Here is a 21111-nt window from a genome sequence, read left to right as displayed (position 1 = left end):
AGGATAGTAATGGACAAGGATGAGTGCTGTCCTACGGGCAGGGTGCTAAATTGGGGGAAGGCTAACTATAGCCGGATTAGGCAGGAATTGGTGGACGTTGATTGGGAGAGGATGTTCGAGGGTAAGTCCACGTCTGGCATGTGGGAGTCTTTTAAGGAACAGTTGATAAGGCTGCAGGATAGGCATGTGCCTGTAAAAAGGAAAGATAGGAAAGGTAGGATTCGAGAGCCGTGGATAACCAGGGAAATTGAGGATCTGATTAAAATGAAAAGGGAGGAGTACGTTAAGTCCAGGCAACTGAAAACAGATGGAGCTCTGTAGGAATACAGAGAGAGTAGGAAAGAACTTAAATGGGGAGTTAGAAGGGCAAAAAGAGGTCTCGAGATGTTCTTGGCAGGCAGGATTAAGGAGAATCCTAAGGCATTCTATTCATACGTTAGGAACAAAAGAGTTGTCAGGGAGAAAATCGGACCTCTCAGGGACAAAGGTGGGGAATTATGCTTAGAACCCAAGGGAATAGGGGAGATCCTAAATTAATACTTTGCATCGGTATTCACAAAGGAGAGGGACGTGTTAACCGGGAGTGTCTCGGAGGGAGGTGTTGACCCGTTAGAGAAAATCTCCATTACAAGGGAGGAAGTGTTAGGTTTTTTATGGAACATTAAAACTGACAAAGCTCCAGGGCCTGATGGCATCTATCCTAGACTGCTCAGGGAGATGAGAGATGAAATTGCTGGGCCTCTGACGGAAATCTTTGTCGCTTCTTTGGACACAGGTGAGGTCCCCGAGGATTGGAGGATAGCGAATGTGGTCCCGTTGTTTAAGAAGGGTAGCAGGGATAACCCGGGAAATTATAGGCCGGTGAGCTTGACGTCCGTGGTAGGGAAGTTGTTGGAGAGGATTCTTAGAGACAGGATGTATGTGCATTTAGAACGGAACAATCTCATTAGTGACAGACAGCATGGTTTTGTAAGAGGGAGGTCGTGCCTTACAAATTTGGTGGAGTCTTTTGAGGAAGTGACAAAAACGGTTGACGAAGGAAGTGCCGTGGATGTCGTCTGTATGGATTTCAGTAAGGCATTTGACAAAGTCCCACATGGCAGGTTGGTTAAGAAGGTTAAGGCTCATGGGATACAAGGAGTAGTGGCTAGATGGGTGGAGAACTGGCTTGGCCATAGGAGACAGAGGGTAGCGGTCGAAGGGTCTTTTTCCGGCTGGAGGCCTGTGACCAGTGGTGTTCCGCAGGGCTCTGTACTGGGACCTCTGCTATTTGTGATATATATAAATGATTTGGAAGAAGGTGTAACTGGTGTTATCAGCAAGTTTGCGGATGACACGAAAATGGCTGGACTTGCGGATAGCGATGAGCTTGGTCGGGCAATACAGCAGGATATAGATAGGCTGGAAAATTGGGCGGAGAGGTGGCAGATGGAATTTAATCCAGATAAATGCGAAGTGATGCATTTTGGAAGAAATAATGTAGGGAGGAGTTATACAATAAATGGCAGAGCCATCAAAAGTATAGAAACACAGAGGGACCTAGGTGTGCAAGTCCACAAATCCTTGAAGGTGGCAACACAGGTGGAGAAGGTGGTGAAGAAGGCATATGGTATGCTTGCCTTTATAGGACAGGGTATAGAGTATAAAAGCTGGAGTCTGATGTTGCAGCTGTATATAACGCTGGTTAGGCCACATTTGGAGTACTGCGTCCAGTTCTGGTCGCCACACTACCAGAAGGACATGGAGGCGCTAGAGAGAGTGCAGAGAAGGTTTACCAGGATGTTGCCTGGTATGGAGGGTCTTAGCTATGAGGAGAGATTGGGTAAACTGGGGTTGTTCTCCCTGGAAAGACGGAGAATGAGGGGAGATCTAATAGAGGTGTACAAGATTATGAAGGGGATAGACAGGGTGAATGGTGGGAAGCTTTTTCCCAGATCAGAAGTGACGATCACGAGGGGTCACGGGCTCAAGGTGAGAGAGGCGAAGTATAACTCAGATATTAGAGGGATGTTTTTTACACAGAGGGTGGTGGGGGCCTGGAATACGCTGCCAAGTAGGGTGGTGGAGGCAGACACGCTGACATCGTTTAAGACTTACCTGGATAGTCCACATGAGCAGCCTGGGAATGGAGGGATACAAACAATTGGTCTAGTTGGACCAAGGAGCGGCACAGGCTTGGAGGGCCGAAGGGCCTGTTTCCTGTGCTGTACTGTTCTTTGTTCTTTGATACACACTTCTTGCCTTGTGATGGCATTTTGCTATCCCTTAAAGGCATATTACAATGTACAAGAGACCAGATTTGGAACAGCACAGAGGCCTCGAGGGGATTTTCACAGTAGCTTCATTACAATGTTAATGTAAGCCTATTTGTGACACTAATAAATAAGCTTTAAAACTTAAAAAACTTGAAGAGTCAGTCTCCAGAGGGAATGTACCCCTCTAACCGCAGTTACTGATGTGATGGTGACCAGCTGCTTGACAGGAGTAGCAAAGATTTCCAGAAGCTGCCCGAAAGGATCCTGGCACAAAGAAGGTCAAGGCAGTGGTGATTTGACTGATAAGGCCATTGACGATCCACCTCAGAGAAGTGGGCCGATGACCTTCAGTCAGCGGTTGCAGGATTTTCCCCATTAACCTCTAGTAGGGGGCACAAGTGAAGATCTGAAGGCCAGAGAAGTCTAAGTAAGAGCTTCTCGCTCTGTTGACCCTGGTGCGCAGGTATCAGTCATGGAAGGGATGTGTTCGGTGACTTCTACCTTGGAAATCTCAAAGCCGACCTCGTCCATATGTGCATCCTCTGCAGAGTGTAAAAAGCTCCCCATTCAAAAATCCAGGTCCCAGATGCAAACAGTCCTCAGAGCAAAAGCGAGTCAAACTGACTGCATACGCCCTGCTTAAACCTCGGATAATCGCAATTGAGGGAAAGTAACACCAGTCTACAGTAGCAGCGCGTCAAGTGTCTCCTTATGTGGTTCAGCAGGGCTACTAATGATGGAGCCATTAAACCTGGGGGTCCTCAAGAGGTGGAGATGCCGGCATTGGACTGGGGTGAACACAGTAAGAGTTTTAACAACACCAGGTTAACACCAGGCTACCAAATAAACCGGTTGGGCTTTAACCTGGCGTTGTTAAAACTCTTACTGGGTCCTCAAGAGGCCAGAATGAGGTGAGCGCAGATATCTTGGAAGGCCTGCCGGAAATCACAGTCATGATGTGGAGATGCCGGCATGGGACTGGAGTAAGCACAGTAAGACAGTAATCACAGTGACAGGGAGGACATGATTCTAGAAGAAGGATGCTCCTTGTGACAGCACATTCCCCATTCTGGCTACTCTCTGGGTAAATACATTCCTTCTCCATTTCCCCATCGGATTATTTTCTGCTGTGTGACAACAGCTGGACTCAGCAACCTCACAGAAATGGAAGCAAAACGAGATGCCCCGCGTAATAAACTGACAAACAGAAAACCACTCACTCTTCGCCACCTCGAAGGACTCGAACTTCACAGGTTGAATGTAGGTCACCAGGTTGGACATTTCCTCTGTGGCACTGGCTTCACATCCAGCGGTTCCCTGCAATACAAGGCAACAAAATATTTTAAAGACGGAAGGCCCGCAGGACACACTGGGTGCGATTTTCCAGCCCTTCCTGCGGTGTTCTGTCCAGCAGAGGAGATGGTTCGCCGTTGACCATTGCAAGGGTCTTCTGGTCCCGCCATTTCTATGGCATTTTAATTGGCTCATCCAATCCGTTGCCGGGGAACCAGCCTCGGGATGAGCTGGACCAGAAGATCTCACCAGCGGGAAGAGCTGGAAAATCCGCCCCCCCATTCCCCCATTGTGTTGCAATGTCAGTCCACCAAATGAGTAACCACTGTTGTGAAACATGGCAACTAATCTGTGCACGGCAAGATCCCACAATGCAATAATGCCCAGATCATTTTTTTTGGTGTGATGTTGATTGAGGGATTAGTATTGTCCAGGGAGAATGGCCTTGCTCTTTTTTTCATTCATTCATGAGACATGGGCATCGCTGGCTGGCCAGCATTTATTGCCCATCCCTAGTTGCCCTTGTTCAAGGGCCGTTGAGAGTCAACCACATTGCTGTGGCTCTGGAGTCACATGTAGGCCAGGCCAGGTAAGGACGGCAGATTTCCTTCCCGAAAGGACATTAGTGAACCAGATGGGTTTTTCCGCCAATCGGCAATGGCTTCATGGTCACGGCCCACCGATGAAAAAATATTCTTCTCATCTCCGTCTTAAATGGGAGACCCCTCATTTTTTAAACGGTGCTCCCTGGTTCTAGTCTCTCCCACAAGGGGAACACCTGTCCAGCATCCACTTTTCCAAGTCCCCTCAGGATTGTAGATGTTTCAGTAAAGTCCCTCTCAATCTATGAAACTCCAACAGATACAATGTCCAACCTTTCCTCATCAGATAACAGCAGCCGCCACCGTCCACCCCCCTCCCCCCCGCCCCCCCCCCCCCCCATGCCGCCCCTCTACCCTCCCCCACTCCCCATTCCAGGTATCACTCATGAAAAAGAAGAACTGGGTAGGTTACCAGTGAATCGCAACTGGGTCTGAAACTAAAGTCAGTGGACAAAAACAATTCCCACTTTCACTTGCGGCACAGTGGCACAGTGGTTAGCACTGCTGCCTCACAGCACCAGGGACCCGGGATCGATTCCCAGCTTGGGTCAGTGTCTGCGTGGAGTTTGCACATTCTCCCCGTGTCTGCATGGGTTTCCTCCGGGTGCTCCGGTTTCCTCCCACAGTCCAAAAGACGTGCTGATTAGGTGCATTGGCCATGCTAAATTCTCCCTCAGTGTACCTGAACTGATGCCAGAGTGTGGCGACTCGGGGATTTTCACAGAAACCTCACTGCGGTGTTAATGTAAGCCGACTTACATTAGGGTTAGGTTGATTGGCCAGGTTAAAAATTTCCCCTTAGAGTCCTGAGATGCGTAGGTTAGAGGGATTAGCGGGTAAATATGTGGGGGTAGGGCCTGGGTGGGATTGTGGTCGGTGCAGACTCGATGGGCCAAATGGCCTCCTTCTGCACTGTAGGGTTTCTATGATTTCTATGATTTTCTATGACTTGTGACACTAATAAATAAACTTTAAACTTTGTTGTTGCTGACTTGCTGCTAAGCTCACAATGTCTCAAATTTAAAATTCTCATCCTCATGTTTAAATGCCATCATGATCTTACGCTTCTCCATGCAGACTAACCAGGCTCCACAACCAACAACAACTAAAACTTACATTTATATGACACCTTTAATTAAACAAAACATCCCAAAAAAAACTTCAGAGGAGAATTATAGATTTGACAGCAAGCCACTTAAGGTACATTGGAGCAAAAGACCAGGGATGGAATTCTCCTTCAAATATTCTAAGTGTCGAATTTGCGTGAAAACTGGAGTAATTCACGCTGGTTTTTTCAGTGGGAGTTCAGAGAAGAATCTCCCCCACACTGTGCAGTGCAGAGGCCACCAGCGTGAATATCATTACATTTTAGGGAGTGGAGTCTATTCCCACTGGACAGGCTGAAATCAGCGTGCTGAGCGGGCCACTGCACATGCGCCAATCTGTCAGCCCTGCCCCCAAAAAGCCCCATCCCCTTGGCACTGCCTCATGCCCGGGGAGGGGGATGGAGCAGGTAGCTAGGGAACCAAGTGTGGAGCAGGAACTGAAAACAGTGGCTTCAGTCTTCCCAATATTTAATTAGGGGAAATTTCTGCTCACCCAGCACGGAATATCGGATAAACACAGTAACAGTGGAGGAGCCAAGAGAAGTTGCTGTTAGAACTGGGAGTCGTACACATACATGTGAAAACTGTGAGACAATTGTGTGCCTTTGTATTGTGTATTTGTATCGTGTTTCTTGTGTGGGATGTGTTTTAGCAATCAGTTCTATTATTGGTGCCGGTTTGTCTGTACACGGCAGCCCATATTATTACTGTAGCAGCATAATTGATCTTAATTGTTAAAATGTCTGTTTTAATCTGGACTAATGCAGGGTTGTTATTTTAGTGTTTTCCCCCGGGGCTTTCCAGAGAAGGGCTCGATTGGAGTTTTGACAGGAAAACTCATATGACTGGGCAGGGCTAGGCTCACAGAGAGAAACCCAGTTCAGTTGCTGTTTGGGATCTTTGGAGAGAAGAAATAGCTCTCTGTCTGTCTCTTTCTCTCCCTGGAGGTTGGAGACTGGCATCTGCCAAAAAATAGGTCTCTTTCTCTCAAGTTCTGCTGCTTGAAGGTAGATCTTTCTCTGGAAACTGCTGTATGGGAGTCAGGAGGCAGGTGTCTTTCTGTATCTGTCCAGAGAGGTTGAAAGGTTGGAAATCTTGCATCCATGTGAGCATATCTGTTTTTGGTGCTAATTGGTTCTGAAGAAGGGTGGATGTCTATGGGGATATTGCTTAAATTTGAACTATAGAGATAGCTGGCTGTTAAGAATTATAACTTGTCACATTTAAGTGTTTAAACCGGTAAAAGTTATGCTAATTATTTTTGTTATATTCTAAAATAAAGTTTGTTTTGATAAAAGCTTCCTAGTGGGTCACTTGAATCATACCTGGAGTGAAACACCTTATGCTCACCCCGATGCCAAAATCAAAAAAATGTTGAGGCCTCGGCTAATTTCATAATATACCTTGGAGTTTCTGATCTGGTTCCTAACAACTGACACTGTGCTTTTGGAGGATATCAGTGAGGCAGTATGAAGATGAGAAATAGGAGGGGACCAATCACAACCCTCCCCCCCCCACCACACTCACGGACTGGCTGTTCGCCCACCATCCACCCCCCGCACGGACCAAATGATTCCAGTTGCAGAGTGTTCAGCCTTAGATCCCGGCCCCCTCAGGCAACCCCCACTTGGCACTGCCAGGTGCCTGGTGGGTATTGCCAGTGTGCCAGGCTGGCAGTGCCAGGGTGCCCAGTGGGCAGTGCCAGGGTGCCAGTCAGGCAGTGACCAAGGGGCACCCCCCTGGACCCTGACCTCCCGGGGGGCCTCCATGGTCTCTTGTGCTACTGGTGAGGCTATCACGACTAGTCCCTGTTGATGGGGTCCACATGTGGTCCTTGCCAGTGAAGACCTTCACCGGCGAGGCTGCAAGGGCAAGTGAGCTTCCCAGGCTCACTTGTAATATTTAACTTATTTTTAAAAATAGGATTTAAATATTACAACCAGGCTGATCTCGCTGGATATCCGGTGCCAGTAAGATCGCGAGAGGCGAGAAATCGGGCGTGAACCCGATTTTTCGGCTCTCTCACAACCTTTTCGGCTCGTCCCATCCATCGACTGGTGGGGTGGAATGGCAAAATCACCACCAATGTCTTTGCTCTTGTATTCTATCCCTATCATCACTCTTAACTATACAAGGCATTGGTGAGGCTGCCACTGGAGTATTGCGCACAGTTTTGGTCCCCTTATTTGAAGAAAGATGTAGTGGCATTGGAGGCAGTTCAGAGGAGGTTCATTAGATTGATTCCAGAGATGAGGGGTTTGTCGTATGAAGAGAGATTGAACAGGTTCGGCCGATACTCTCTGGAAGTGAGAAGAATGAGGGGAGATCAAATTGAGGTACTCAAGATGATAAAAGGTCTGGATAAAGTAGATGTGGAGTGGATGCTTCCTCTCGTGGGGCATTTGAGGACGAGAGGTCATAGTCTTAGGATAAGGGGTAGCAAATTTAAAACAGAGTTGAGGAGAAACTACTTCTCCCAAAGGGTTGTGAATCTGTGGAATTCGCTGTCCCAAAGTGCGGTGGATGCTGGGACAGTGAGTAAATTTAAGGAGCAGTTAGACAGATTTTTAATTGGTAATGGGTTGAAGGGTTATGGGGAAAAGGCAGGAAAATGGGGACGAGGAGCATATCAGCCAAGATCAAATGGCGGAGCGGACTCAATGGGCCGAATGGCCTAATTCTGCTCCAATATCTTATGAACTTAAAGTTACAACATTACAATACAGGTTGTTATTCACATCAATAACTGAGAAGACAGCAACTTTGGACTTTGCTAAACTCTGTTGAGTGTTCTTTTGCTTATCTTGTGGGCAGTAGGGTGGCACAGTGGTTAGCTCTGCAGCCACACAGTGCCAGGGACCTGGGTTCAATTCCCGGCTCGGGTCACTGTCTGTGCGGAATCTGCACATTCTCCCTGTGTCTGCGTGGGTTTCCCCCGGGTGCTCCGGTTTCCTCCCAAAGTCCGAAGATGTGCGGGTTGGATATCTGGTGCCAGTAAGATTGTGAAAGGCGAGAAATCGGGCGCGAACCCGATCTTTTGGCTCTCTCGTGATCCTACCAGTCCGTTGCACCCATCGACCAGTGGGCGCGATGGTAAAATCACCCCCAACGTCTTTGATCTTGCCCTCTATCCCTATCATCACTCTTAACTATACAAGGCATTGGTGAGAACGCACCTGGAGTATTGTGCACAGTTTTTGTCCCCTTATTTGGGGAAAGGTGGAGGCAGTTCAGGGGTTGATTGGCCATGCTAAATTGCCCCTTAGTGTCAGGGGACTAGCAGGGTACATGCGGTTACGGGGGATAGGACCTGGGTGGGACTGTGGTTGGTGCAGACTCGATGGGCCAAACGGCCTCCTTCTGCACTGTAGGGATCCTATGGTTTCTATGGTTACAGCCAATTGGGCACAAGGATGTAAATTGTGTCCAGGTCTGAAACCTGTATCGGATCTCATAGTGTCAAAAATATAACAAGGTCACTTTTTTGCGAATGGTTTCAGTTTATCCGAGCAGCAGATGGCAAATGATTTTTCTCATTAAATATTAGAGATTTGATCACCTGGCTCATTTATACTCTGCAACAATAGCATTGTAATATATGGTGAGCATTCATGTAAATATCCCGCATCTTGCGGAATGCTCTCGAATGTGGAATGGCACGCATGCCACAGATGCATCTGAAATTACCAAGATGCAGTTATGATTGCAGTGCAGATTGGGTCACATCAAGTCATAATTTTCTCGGATTTGTTTTGTGAAAGCAGCCCATTATAATACATACCACAGGAATAATAATTAGCTTCGGGAAATAAAACATTTATTTTAATGACTGCAAATTGCTGACAACAGTTGGTTGCGAAAATGGTAGACCATAAAACCGGGACTAAAAGTGAAACTGCTCCAATCCTTATGTAACCTTTTAAACGCTCTTCCCAGATCCCTTTATAGCTAAGAAATCTTTTAAGTTGTTGGCCGGGAGAACAGGATAAGTACCTGGGTTTTTGTTTTCTGCTGAGCTAATGCATTTGTGTTTACTTAGGTTTCCCCTGGAGTTTAGGGAATTCCAGCTTTGGAAAATATGCACTTGGATTAACGAGGAATATTCACCGTTCTTGAGCTGAACATCAGTCACAGAATTGTTACGGTGCAGAAGGAGGCCATTTGGCCCATCATGTCTGCACCGGCTCTCCAAAAAAGCATCATGATGTAGTGCCATTCCCCTGCCTTCTCCTCATCCCCCTGCACAATGTTTCTACTCAAATAATCACCCAATTGAATGCCTCGATTGAACCTATCTCCACCGCGCTTCCAGGGAACGCATTCCAGACCCCCAACCCCTCGCTGGGTGAAAAAGTTTTTTCTCACATCAACTTTGCTTCTTTTGCAAATCACTTTCAATCCATGCCCTCCCATTTGCGATCCTTTTACGAGCAGGAACAGTTTCTCTCTGTCTACTCTCAGCCCCCTCCTGATTTTGAACATCTCTATCAAATCTCCTCTCATCCTTCCTCTCTCCAAGGAGAACATTCCCAACCTCTCCAGTCTATCCTCATAACTGAAGTTTCCCATCTCTGGGATCATTCCTGTAAACCTCTTCTGCACTCTCTCCAATGTGTTCATGTCCTTTCTGTAGTTGGGTGCCCAGAACTGTACGCAATACTCCAGCTGAGGTCTAACTAGTGTCTTGGATAAGTTCAGCATAACCTCCTTGCTCTTGTACTCTGTGCCCCTATTAATAAAGCTCATATTATATGCTTTATTAACTGCTCTCTCCACCCGTCTTGCCATCTCAATGATTGATGTATACACAGAGCCAGGTTCCTCTGCTTCTGCATCTGGGCAGCAAGGTGGCACAGTGGTTAGCACTGCTGCCTCACAGCACCAGGGATCTGGGTTCAATTCTTGGCTCGGGTCACTGTCTGTGCAGAGTCTGCACGTTCTCCCCATGTCTGCGTGGGTTTCTTCCGGGTGCTCCGGTTTCCTCCTACAGTCCGAAAGATGTGCTGGTTAGGGTGCATTGGCCATGCTAAATTCTCCCTCAGTGTACCCGAACAGGCACTGGAGTTTGGCGACTAGGGGGATTTTCACATTAACTTCATTGCAGTGTTAATGTAAACCTACTTGTGACACTAATAAATAAACATTAAAAACTTTAAGAATCTTGCCCCGAATTTGATATTACCTGTCCATTTCTTCCTATCAAAATGTATCACCTCACTCAATGGAATGAATTGAGTTCCAGTCATAGCTTACTGGGTTCAAGTCCCATGCATTCCAGGACTTGGGCACAGAAACCAAAGGGGATGCTCCAATGCTGTACTGCGGGAGTGCTGCACTGTCAGAGGTGCTGCATTTTGGATGAGACATTAAACTGATGCTCAATCTGCCCTCTCAGGTGGATGCTAACGAACTAACGGCACTTGAAGAGGAAAGGAGTTAACCCTGGTGCCTTGACCAATATTTATCCTCAATCAACGTTGGGAGATGATCTGGGCATCATTATATCGCTATTTGCAGGAGTTTGCTGACTGCAAATTGGTTCCTGTATTTCCTATACCATCACATGGGGTCAGTTTAGCTCAGTTGGCTGGATGGCTGGTTCATGAGGCTGAACGATGCCAACAGCGTGGGTTCAATTCCCGTGCCAGCTGAGGCTTTTCTCAACCTTGTCCCTCACCTGAGGTGTGGTGATCCTCAGTTTAAATCACCGCCAGTCAACTCTCCCACCCCCTCAAAGGGGAAAGCAGCCTATGGTCATCTGAGACTATGAAAACTTACCTTTACCATATAAAGAACAGTACAGCACAGGAAACAGGCCCTTCGGCCCTCCAAGCCTGTGCCGCTCCTTGGTCCAACTAGACCAATCGTTTGTATCCCTCCATTCCCAGGCTGCTCATGTGACTATCCAGGTAAGTCTTAAACGACGTCAGCGTGTCTGCCTCCACCACCCTACTTGGCAGCGCATCCAGGCCCCCACCACCCTCTGTGTAAAAAACATCCCTCTAATATCTGAGTTATACTTCGCCCCTCTCACCTTGAGCCCGTGACCCCTCGTGATCGTCACTTCTGATATGGGAAAAAGCTTCCCACCGTTCACCCTATCTATCCCCTATATCATGACACTTCAGAGATATTACATAGTGCAATGACTTCAATCAGCCAACTGAGGTTGGCCTATTGGAGTATGAGCTCCCTGATTAAGGATCCAATTGATGGGCCAATCAGGGAGTCTTTGCCTTATATTTAACCGGGAGCGTCAGTTCCTCTGACACCCCCAGAGATAGACTGCTGACTGCGAGCACTCTGTGTACTGCTGTTAGAGTTTGTAAATAAAGGGATTTTGGTGAAGGCACTTCTGCCTCCGCAGAGTTATTACACATAGACTGCAAAATGCTTTGCGATGTGAAAGGCATTATATGCTGGTCTTTCTTTAACTGTACAAAACAGAATATTCAAAAACTGTTGAAATAGTAACTTGTTGGAAGGACAATGCTCTGGTGAAGAATAGTGGTGGAAGTGTTTCTGAGGAAGCACATCGATAATGGCCCCATGGATTCCTGGAATCTGAGCGGCACGGTGGCACAGTGATTAACACTGCTGCCTCTCAGCGCCAGGGACCCGGGTTCAATTTCAGCCTCGGGTCACTGTCTGTGCGGAGTCTGCACGTTCTCCCCGTGTCTGGGCGGCACGGTAGCACAGTGTTTAGCACTGCTGCTTCACAGCTCCAGGGACCTGGGTTCGATTCCCGGCTTGGGTCACTGTCTGTGTGGAGTTTGCACATTCTCCTCGTGTCTGCGTGGGTTTCCTCCGGGTGCTCCGGTTTCCTCCCACTGTCCAAAGATGTGCGGGTTAGGTTGATTGGCCATGCTAAAATTGCCCCTTAGTGTCCTGGGATGCGTAGATTAGAGGGATTAGTGGGTAAAATATGTAGGGATATGGGGGTAGGGCCTGGGTGGGATTGTGGTCGGTGCAGACACGATGGGCCGAATGGCCTCTTTCTGTACTGTAAGGTTTCTATGATTTCTATGATTTCTGTCTGGGTTTCCTCCGGGTGCTCCGGTTTCCTCCCACAGTCCAAAAATGTGCGGGTCAGGTTGATTAGCCATGCTAAATTGACTCCAGTGTCAGGGGGACTAGCTAGGGTAAATGAGGGTTACGGGAATAAGGCCTGGGTGGTATTGTGCTCGGTACAGATTTGATGGGCCGAATGGCCTCCTTCTGCACTGTAGGGATTCTATGATTCTATGATTCTATGAATGGTTTTGTGGCAGGTAGGTCGTGCCTTACTAACCTTATTGAGTTTTTTGAGAAAGTGACCAAGGAGGTGGATGGGGGCAAGGCAGTGGACGTGGTATATATGGATTTTAGTAAGGCGTTTGATAAGGTTCACCATGGTAGGCTTCTGCAGAAAATGCAGATGTATGGGATTGGGGGTGATCTAGGAAATTGGATCAGGAATTGGCTAGCGGATAGGAAACAGAGGGTGGTGGTTGATAGTAAATATTCATCATGGAGTGCGGTTACAAGTGGTGTACCTCAGGGATCTGTTTTGGGGCCACTGCTGTTTGTAATATTTATTAATGATCTGGATGAGGGTATAGTTGGGTGGATTAGCAAATTTGCTGATGACACCAAAGTCGGTGGTGTGGTAGACAGTGAGGAAGGGTGTCGTAGTTTGCAGGAAGACTTAGACAGGTTGCAAAGTTGGGCCGAGAGGTGGCGGATGGAGTTTAATGCGGAGAAGTGTGAGGTAATTCACTTTGGTAGGAATAACAGATGTGTTGAGTATAGGGCTAACGGGAGGACTTTGAATAGTGTGGAGGAGCAGAGGGATCTAGGTGTATGTGTGCATAGATCCCTGAAAGTTGGGAATCAAGTAGATAAGGTTGTTAAGAAGGCATATGGTGTCTTGGCGTTTATTGGTAGGGGGATTGAATTTAGGAGTCGTAGCGTTATGTTGCAACTGTACACAACTCTGGTGCGGCCGCACTTGGAGTACTGTGTGCAGTTCTGGTCCCCACATTACAGGAAGGATGTGGAGGCTTTGGAGAGGGTGCAGAGGAGGTTTACCAGGATGTTGCCTGGTATGGAGGGGAGATCCTATGAGGAGAGGCTGAGGGATTTGGGATTGTTTTCGCTGGAAAGACGGCGGCTAAGAGGGGATCTTATTGAAACATATAAGATGATTAGAGGTTTAGATAGGGTGGATAGTGATAGCCTTTTTCCTCTGATGGAGAAATCCAGCACGAGGGGGCATGGCTTTAAATTGAGGGGGGGTAGTTATAGAACCGATGTCAGGGGTAGGTTCTTTACCCAGAGGGTGGTGAGGGATTGGAATGCCCTGCCAGCATCAGTAGTAAATGCGCCTAGTTTGGGGGCGTTTAAGAGATCCGTAGATAGGTTCATGGACGAAAAGAAATTGGTTTAGGTTGGAGGGTCACAGTTTTTTTTTTTAACTGGTCGGTGCAACATCGTGGGCCGAAGGGCCTGTTCTGCGCTGTAATGTTCTATGTTCTATGTTCTATGAACAGTGAATGAAGAACTTTAAAGTTTAGCCACTGTTGTAACAAAGGGAGTAAGAAGTTTCACAACAAGGCTTTTGCTACCAAATAAACCTGTTGGACTTTAACCTGGTGTTGTGAGACTTCTTACTGTGTTTACCCCAGTCCAACGCCAGCATCTCCACATGGCAAGGTCACAGTAATGAGAAAATTAGCCAGATAAACAGTTTTGTTTTGAGTGGTTTAGGTTGAGAGGTAAATATTGGCTTTGGCATTGGAAGAATTCTCTTCTGAGTCTTGTGACGAGATCTTTGGCATCCACTTCATAGAATCATAGACTTATAGAACTCCTCCAGTGCAGAAGGAGGCCATTCAGCCTATTGAGTCTGCACCGACTCCCTGTCCCCGTAACCCCACACATTTACCCCGCTAATCCATACATCTTTGAACACCAAGGGGCAATTTAACATGGCCAATCCAATCCACCTAACCTGCACATCTTTGAATTATGGGAGGAAACCGGAGCATCTGGAAGAAACCCACGCAGACACGGGGAGAACGTGCAGAGTCTGTGAATCTGTGGAATTCCCTGCCCAGTGAAGCAGTTGAGGTTACCTCATTGAATGGTGAGGAGAGATACATTTTTGAACAATAAAGGAATTAAGGGTTATGGTGAGGGGGGTGGGTAAGTGGAGCTGAGTCCACGAAAAGATCAGCCATGATGTTATTGAATGGCGGAGCAGGCTCGAGGGGCCAGGTGGGTTCAGATGGACCCGGGTCCCTGGCGCTGTGAGGCAGCAGTGCAAACCACTGTGCTTCTGTGCCACCCCTCTTGAGGGGTCAGATGAGTTCACTGTTTAATGTGTTATCTAAAAGACAGCACCTCTGACAATGTTGGGTTCCCTCAGTAATGCACTGCAGTGTCAGCCGAGATCTTGAACTCTTGGCTGTGGCCTTAGCGGTGAGAATGCTGCCACTGGGCAAAGGCTGACAGTGCTAATTACCCTGGTAGTCATACCAGTTATGTGTACTTGGCCAACCTGTGGCTTTGAGTAATAGATACTTGGAATACTGTGTGCAGTTCTGGTCACCCTGTTATAGAAAGGATATTATTAAACGACAAAGAGTGCAGAAAAGATTTACTAGGATGCTACCGGGACTTAATGATTTAAGTTATAAGGAGAGGCTGGATAGACTGGGATGTTTTTCCCTGGAGCGTAGGCTGTTTAGGGGTGATCTTATAGAGGTCTATAAAATAATGAGGGGCATAGATCAGCTAGATAGTGAATATCGTTTCCCAAAGGTAGGGGAGTCTAAAACGAGAGGGCATAGGTTTAAGGTGAGTGCTAAGTTTGCAGGTGATACAAAGATATGTAGAGGGACAGGTAGTATTGAGGAAGCAGGGGGGCTGCAGAAGGACTTGGACAGGTTCGGAGAGTGGGCAAAGAAGTTGCAAATGGAATACAATGTGGAAAAGTGTGAGGTTATACACTTTGGAAGGAGCAATGGAGGCATTGACTATTTTCTAAATGGGGAAATGCTTAGGAAATCAGAAGCACAAAGGGACTTGGGAGTCATTGTTCAACATTCTCTCAAGGTTAATGTGCAGGTTCAGTCGGCAGTTAGGAAGGCAAATGCAATGTTAGCATTCATGTCGAGAGGGCTAGAATACAAGAGCAGGGATGTACTTCTGAGGCTGTATAAGGCTTTGGTCAGACAATATTTGGAGTATTGTAAGCAGTTTTGGGCCCTGTATCTAAAGAAGGATATAATGGCCTTGGAAAGGGTCCAGAGGAGGTTCACAAGAATGATCCCTGAAATGAAGAGCTTGTCGTATGAGGAACGGTTGAGGACTCTGGGTCTGTACTCATTGGAGTTTAGAAGGATGAGGAGGGATCTTATTGAAATTTACAGGATACTGCGAGGCCTGGATAGCGTGGATGTGGAGAGGATGTTTCCACTAATAGGAAAAACTAGAACCAGAGGGCACAACCTCAGGCTAAAGGGACGATCCTTTAAAACAGAGATGAGGAGGAATTCCTTCAGCCAGAGAGTGGTGAATCTGTGGAACTCTTTGCCGCAGAAGGCTGCAGAGGCCAGGTCATTGAGTGTCTTTAAGACAGAGATAGATAGATTCTTGATTAATAAGGGAATCAGGGGTTATGGAGAAAAGGCAGGAGAATGGGGATGAGAAAAATATCAGCCATGATTGAATGGCGAAGCAGACTCGATGGGCTGAGTGGCCTAATTCTGCTTCTATGTCTTATGGTCTTATAGGGGAAAGATACAAATGTGCAGAGAGGGACAATTTTTTCACACAGAGGGTGGTGAGTGTCTGGAATGAGCTGCCAGAGGCAGTAGTAGAGGCGGGTACAATTTTGTCTTTTAAAAAGCATTTAGACAGTTACATGGATAGGATGGGTATGGAGGGATATGGACCAAACGCGGGAATTAGGAATAGCTTAGTGGTTAAAAAAAAAGGTGGCATGGACAAGTTGGGCCGAGGGGCCTGTTTCCATGCTGTAAACCTCTATGACTCTATAGCAGGTGGGGTGATGTTCTCACCACCATCCTTGGAAACAATTCCAAAGTGAATCTTTGAGACAGTAAAGGTAAATTCCACTCGCCCCCAAGTTGAATTTGTATTACTCACGAAGGAAGCACTATACCGATATTACTGAATAACATAAATTACTGGGCAGGTTGGCTTACCTCATCCATTGAGGATTTCTTGGAGTCTTCATCATCATCATCTTCCTCTTCACTTTCTGCTTCTCCGTCTCCTACAAGTGTTTGATAATAATTAGCTTGGGTTTTGCTTGGAACAGAGGCCAAACAACAGAGTGAAGCATTTGAACAAATATTATTCAGATGAATAAGGGTTAATATTTTCAAGTTGTGCACAGGTCTTACACTGGATTCAGTGACGTTGGGCTAGCAATAGGAAAGTCAATCGGAGCTTCTGCTCCGCATTAAGATCCAGCAACCCGTATTTAACGATCCCCACCACGAGAGAGTTACAACAATGACTGTAATTGTGGGAGGAAACTGGAGCACCCGGAGGAAACCCACGCAGACACGGGGAGAATGTGCAAATTCTGCACAGTGACCCGAGGCTGGAATTGAACCCAGTAATTGTTAAGGTCTCTTCTTTTTCCCAAGGAATAGTGTCCCAGAAACAGATGGAACACATGTTGCCTCAGCCTCCGCCTCTACCACTCAAGCTTCTGACTTCTGAACAGAGCAAAGCCAAGGGGTGGGATGGTGGCACAGTGGTTAGCACTGCTGCTTCACAGCGCCAGGGACATGGGTTCAATACCAGCCTTGGGTGACTGTCTGTGTGGTGTTTGCACGTTCTCCCCGTGTCTGCATGGGTTTCCTCCGGGTGCTCCGGTTTCCTCTCACAGTCCAAAGATGTGCAGATTAGGTGGATCGGCCATGCTAAATTCTCCCTCAGTGTCCTAAGACGTGTAAGTTAGGGGGATTGGCCATCCAAATTGTCCTTAGTGTCCAAAGATGTGCAGGTTAGGTGGATTGGCCATGCTAAATTGCCCCTCAATGTCCAAAGATGTGCGGGTTAGGTGGATTGGCCATGCCAAGTTGCCCTTTAATGTCCAAAGATGTGCAGGTTAGGTGGATTGGCCATGCCAAATTGTCCCTTAATGTCCAAAGATGTGCAGGTTAGGTGGATTGGCCATGCTAAATTGCCCTTCAGTGTCCAAGATGTGTCGGCTAGGGGGATTAGTGGGATAAATGTTTGGGTTTACGGGGATCGGGCAGGGTGTGGGCCAGGGTGAGATGCTCTGTCAGAGAGTTAGTGCAGACTCGATGGGCCGAATTGCCTCCTTCTTCACTGTAGGGATTCTAAGTGGACCTTCTTAAACATTTTATATCGGAGAACTGAACCCCACTCTCATGATCTCCCAATATGTCTTTGTTGTAAAGGTGTATTGCTGTTTAAAAGCACAGCGTTCACACTGAGGGTTCAGTGTGACATTCACAACTCACCGTGACTGCACTTGCTCTTGCTAGCAATTGGTCACAGGTACTGCTGCAGAACTGCAGCCTAAAAGACCAGGTTTGGCAGGGCAGGAGGCTGCTGCTGTGTAAAAATAGCCTGCTTCCTGACAATTTACCCGCTCAACCAGAAACAATAAAGCTTCTAAATGGCTATTCCCAATGCCTGAGCTCGATCATGCAGTATTCCTCTGCCTGCTATTACAGTCAGGGTATTAACCTCTTTATCTTCAATTGTCTTATCTAAAGGGAGCTAAGAGTGGAAGAGAGAGAACAGAGCAACCCATCAAGCTATCATTTACCAGAATCGTGTCTCAGGTCTGACGGGGTATCATTCTTACAACGCCACTGCCAGGTCACAGTTTCCAGAATAATAATAGCCTACTCCAGTCCTCAGACTACACCTCAATGTCCGGGAAAGGCAAAGTTAGGTCAGACTAAGAGGTCAAATAGCTGCCAACAAGGAAGAGTGATCGCAGGTGTCGTTCACTAAGAGCAACACCGTTTCTTAACGGGGCAAATCCCATCCATCAAATAACAGCATCCAACAACCTATCCTACCCTTGGATGCTCAGCTTTTCAAATGCAATCGTTATTTTTCTTTATTAATTCGTGGGACATGGGCGTCACTGGCTGGGCCAGCATTTATTGCCCATCCCTAGTTGCCCTCGAACTGAGGAGCTTGCTCAGCCATTTTAGAGGGCAGTTGTCAACCACGTTGCTGCGACTCTGGAGTCGCATGTAGGCCAGACCAGGTAAGGACGGCAGATTTCCTTCCCTCGATTAGTGAACCAGATGGGTTTTTCTGACAATGGTTTCACGGTCATCATTAGATTCGTGATTCCAGATATTATTTATTGATTTCAAATTCCACCGTCTGCCATGGCGGGATTCGAACCCGGGTCCCCAGAACATGAGCTGAGTTTCTGGATTAATAGTCTAGCGATAATACCACTAGACCATCACCTCCTGATGTTGTCATGCAACCAAACACATATCCTTTACCATTTATTGGAGGAAGGGGTATGAGAAGAGGTTGCTGGCTTTCATTGGCATTGTGCTGGAACTCTGATGGTAAACGTCGTGCCTTCTATCCTTTGCTGGAGTTCGTGGCTTCTGGCCTGTCAGATTGTTTCTTCTCACTTAGTCATGCTCAACCTTACTGCCTTCTCACTGCTGCCTTGTGTGCTGAACTGAATCCTAGTTCATAACTGGTTTGGTAAATTCGCCTTAGTCCCAGGTGACCATGGGCTGTTCTCCCCTTTGAGGGGGGGAGCTGACTGGTGGTGGTTTAACCTGAGGGTTACCACACCTCAGGGGAGGCGCAAGGTTGAGGAGGCAGTTCATGAATACAGAACAGAGATAAAGTTTCGAGTCTGGATGACCCGTTGTCAGAGCTGGTCAAAGCTGGAATCAAAGGTTTTCGGGGATAGATGGGAATGTGGCATTTGAAACACCAACAGTTCCATTTTACTGAATGGTGGAGCAGGCCGAGGGGCTGAATGGCCTACTTCCACTCATATTTTGTCTGTTCGTACATTCAAGTATTGCTATTGTCCTCTACTGAAGTACTGTCATTAAGCATCCAAGGAACACACACATATATTAGTATGCAATCTTTTGCACTGAACACCATTTCACTGGGTGGATTTTCCAAAGCCGCACACCCCACCATCGCTGCCAGCGAGAATGGAGAATTTGGCGCTCAGCCAAAATTCCGTTCACTGCAGCGGGACCGGAGAATCCAAACTATGGATCAAGAGATTATGGGGAAAAAGCAGGAGAATGGGGTTGAGAAACTTATCAGCCATGATTGAATGGCTAAAGTTAATAAACTTTTAAAGTTTATTTATTAGTGTCACAAGTAGGCTAACATTAACACTGCAATGAAGTTACTGTGAAAATCCCCTAGTCGCCACACTCAGTGTTCGGGTACACTGAGGGAGAACTTAGCATGGTCAATGCAACTAACCAGCACGTTTTTCAGACTGTGGGAGGAGCCCGGAGGAAACCCATGCAGACACGGGGAGAACGTGCAGACCCTGTCAACCTATGGAATTCCCTGCCCAGTGAAGCAGTTGAGGCTACCACATTGAAGGCAAGGATAGGTAAATTTTTGAACAGTAAAGGGATTAAGAGTTATGGTGAGCGGGCGGGTAAGTGGAGTTGAGTCCACGAAAAGATCAGCCATGATCTTATTGAACGGTGGAGCAGGCTTGAGGGGCCAGATGGCCTACTCCTGCTCCAATATCTGATGGTCTGGTGGCCTTATAGGTTGGAGAATCCCAGTCATTAAGAGTGTTTAACTCTTCACTTTCAGACAGTTTTACCGATTGGTCACAAGATGAATCACTCTCTGAGCCACACAATCTATGGGTAACAATCGCAAACACTCTGACCTATTGATTTTCTGCCACTTGCTTTCTGTTCTGTCACCTCCTTCGCTATTTTTTCCACAGGTTTCTCTGACCCATCGATGTTGGATTGCTGGGTTGCGTCTGGCTCCTCTGGGTTAGACGAGGCTGTTGTGCACACAATAATACATTGTTAAGGTTTTGCGAGCGTACATTTAAGAGAAAAAAAAAATCATAACTTTTCATTTGAGTTTTTCTCAGAAGGATGGAACAAACTGTCGGGTACAAATTGTGACGCAACCTCACACAGTCTTTTACTTCAAATTGGTGGAGATTGGAGTCGAAGCTAATCAATATTAAACCAGCGATAACCTCGTTCACCCGGGCAAACTTCAGACATTCCGACAAAAGGTTATGAATGTAGCCCAATCCATCATGCAAACCAGCCTCCCATCCATTGACTCTGTCTACACATCCCGCTGCCTCGGCAGAACAGCCAGCATAATTAAGGACCCCACGCACTCTGGACATTCTCTCTTCCACCTTCTTCCATCGGGAAAAAGATACAAAAGTCTGAGGTCACGTACCAACCGACTCAAGAACAGCTTCTTCCCTGCTGCTGTCAGACTTTTGAATGGACCTACCTTGCATTAAGTTGATCTTTCTATCCACCCTAGCTGTGACTGTAACACTACATTCTGCACCCTCTCCATTTCCTTCTCTATGAACGGTATGCTTTGTCTGTATAGCGCGCAACAAACAATACTTTTCACTGTATACTAATACATGTGACAACAACAAATCAAATTAAATCAAATCATTTATATTTCTTTGAAATGCTGGAGAAGGCATGTCACAGGACCTTCCGGGTGGGATTTTCCGGCCGCACTTGCCCCAAGGCCAGAAAATCCCGCCCGAGGTCAGTGGATTTTTGCATGGTCCAGTCCCACCCTCTACCATTATTGTGGCGAACGGGATGGGAA

The 21111-nt window shown here is 47.0% G+C and overlaps 1 protein-coding gene across 1 annotated transcript in view; it reads right to left on the bottom strand.

The window, feature by feature from the left end:
- The window catches only part of plcb1 (phospholipase C beta 1), a 751388-nt gene that overhangs the window by 116522 nt on the left and 613755 nt on the right, over positions 1–21111 (bottom strand). The window contains exons 15-17 of the mRNA XM_078230364.1: positions 20174–20296; positions 16470–16540; positions 3476–3572 (exon numbers count right to left, since the gene is read on the bottom strand). Of these exons, the coding sequence (XP_078086490.1) occupies positions 3476–3572; positions 16470–16540; positions 20174–20296 (291 nt within the window). The remainder of the gene's footprint in view (positions 1–3475; positions 3573–16469; positions 16541–20173; positions 20297–21111) is intronic.

Source organism: Mustelus asterias, chromosome 15 (genome assembly GCF_964213995.1).
Source record: "Mustelus asterias chromosome 15, sMusAst1.hap1.1, whole genome shotgun sequence".
Taxonomy (NCBI): Eukaryota; Metazoa; Chordata; class Chondrichthyes; order Carcharhiniformes; family Triakidae; genus Mustelus; species Mustelus asterias.
This window is presented reverse-complemented; position numbering and strand designations above follow the sequence as displayed.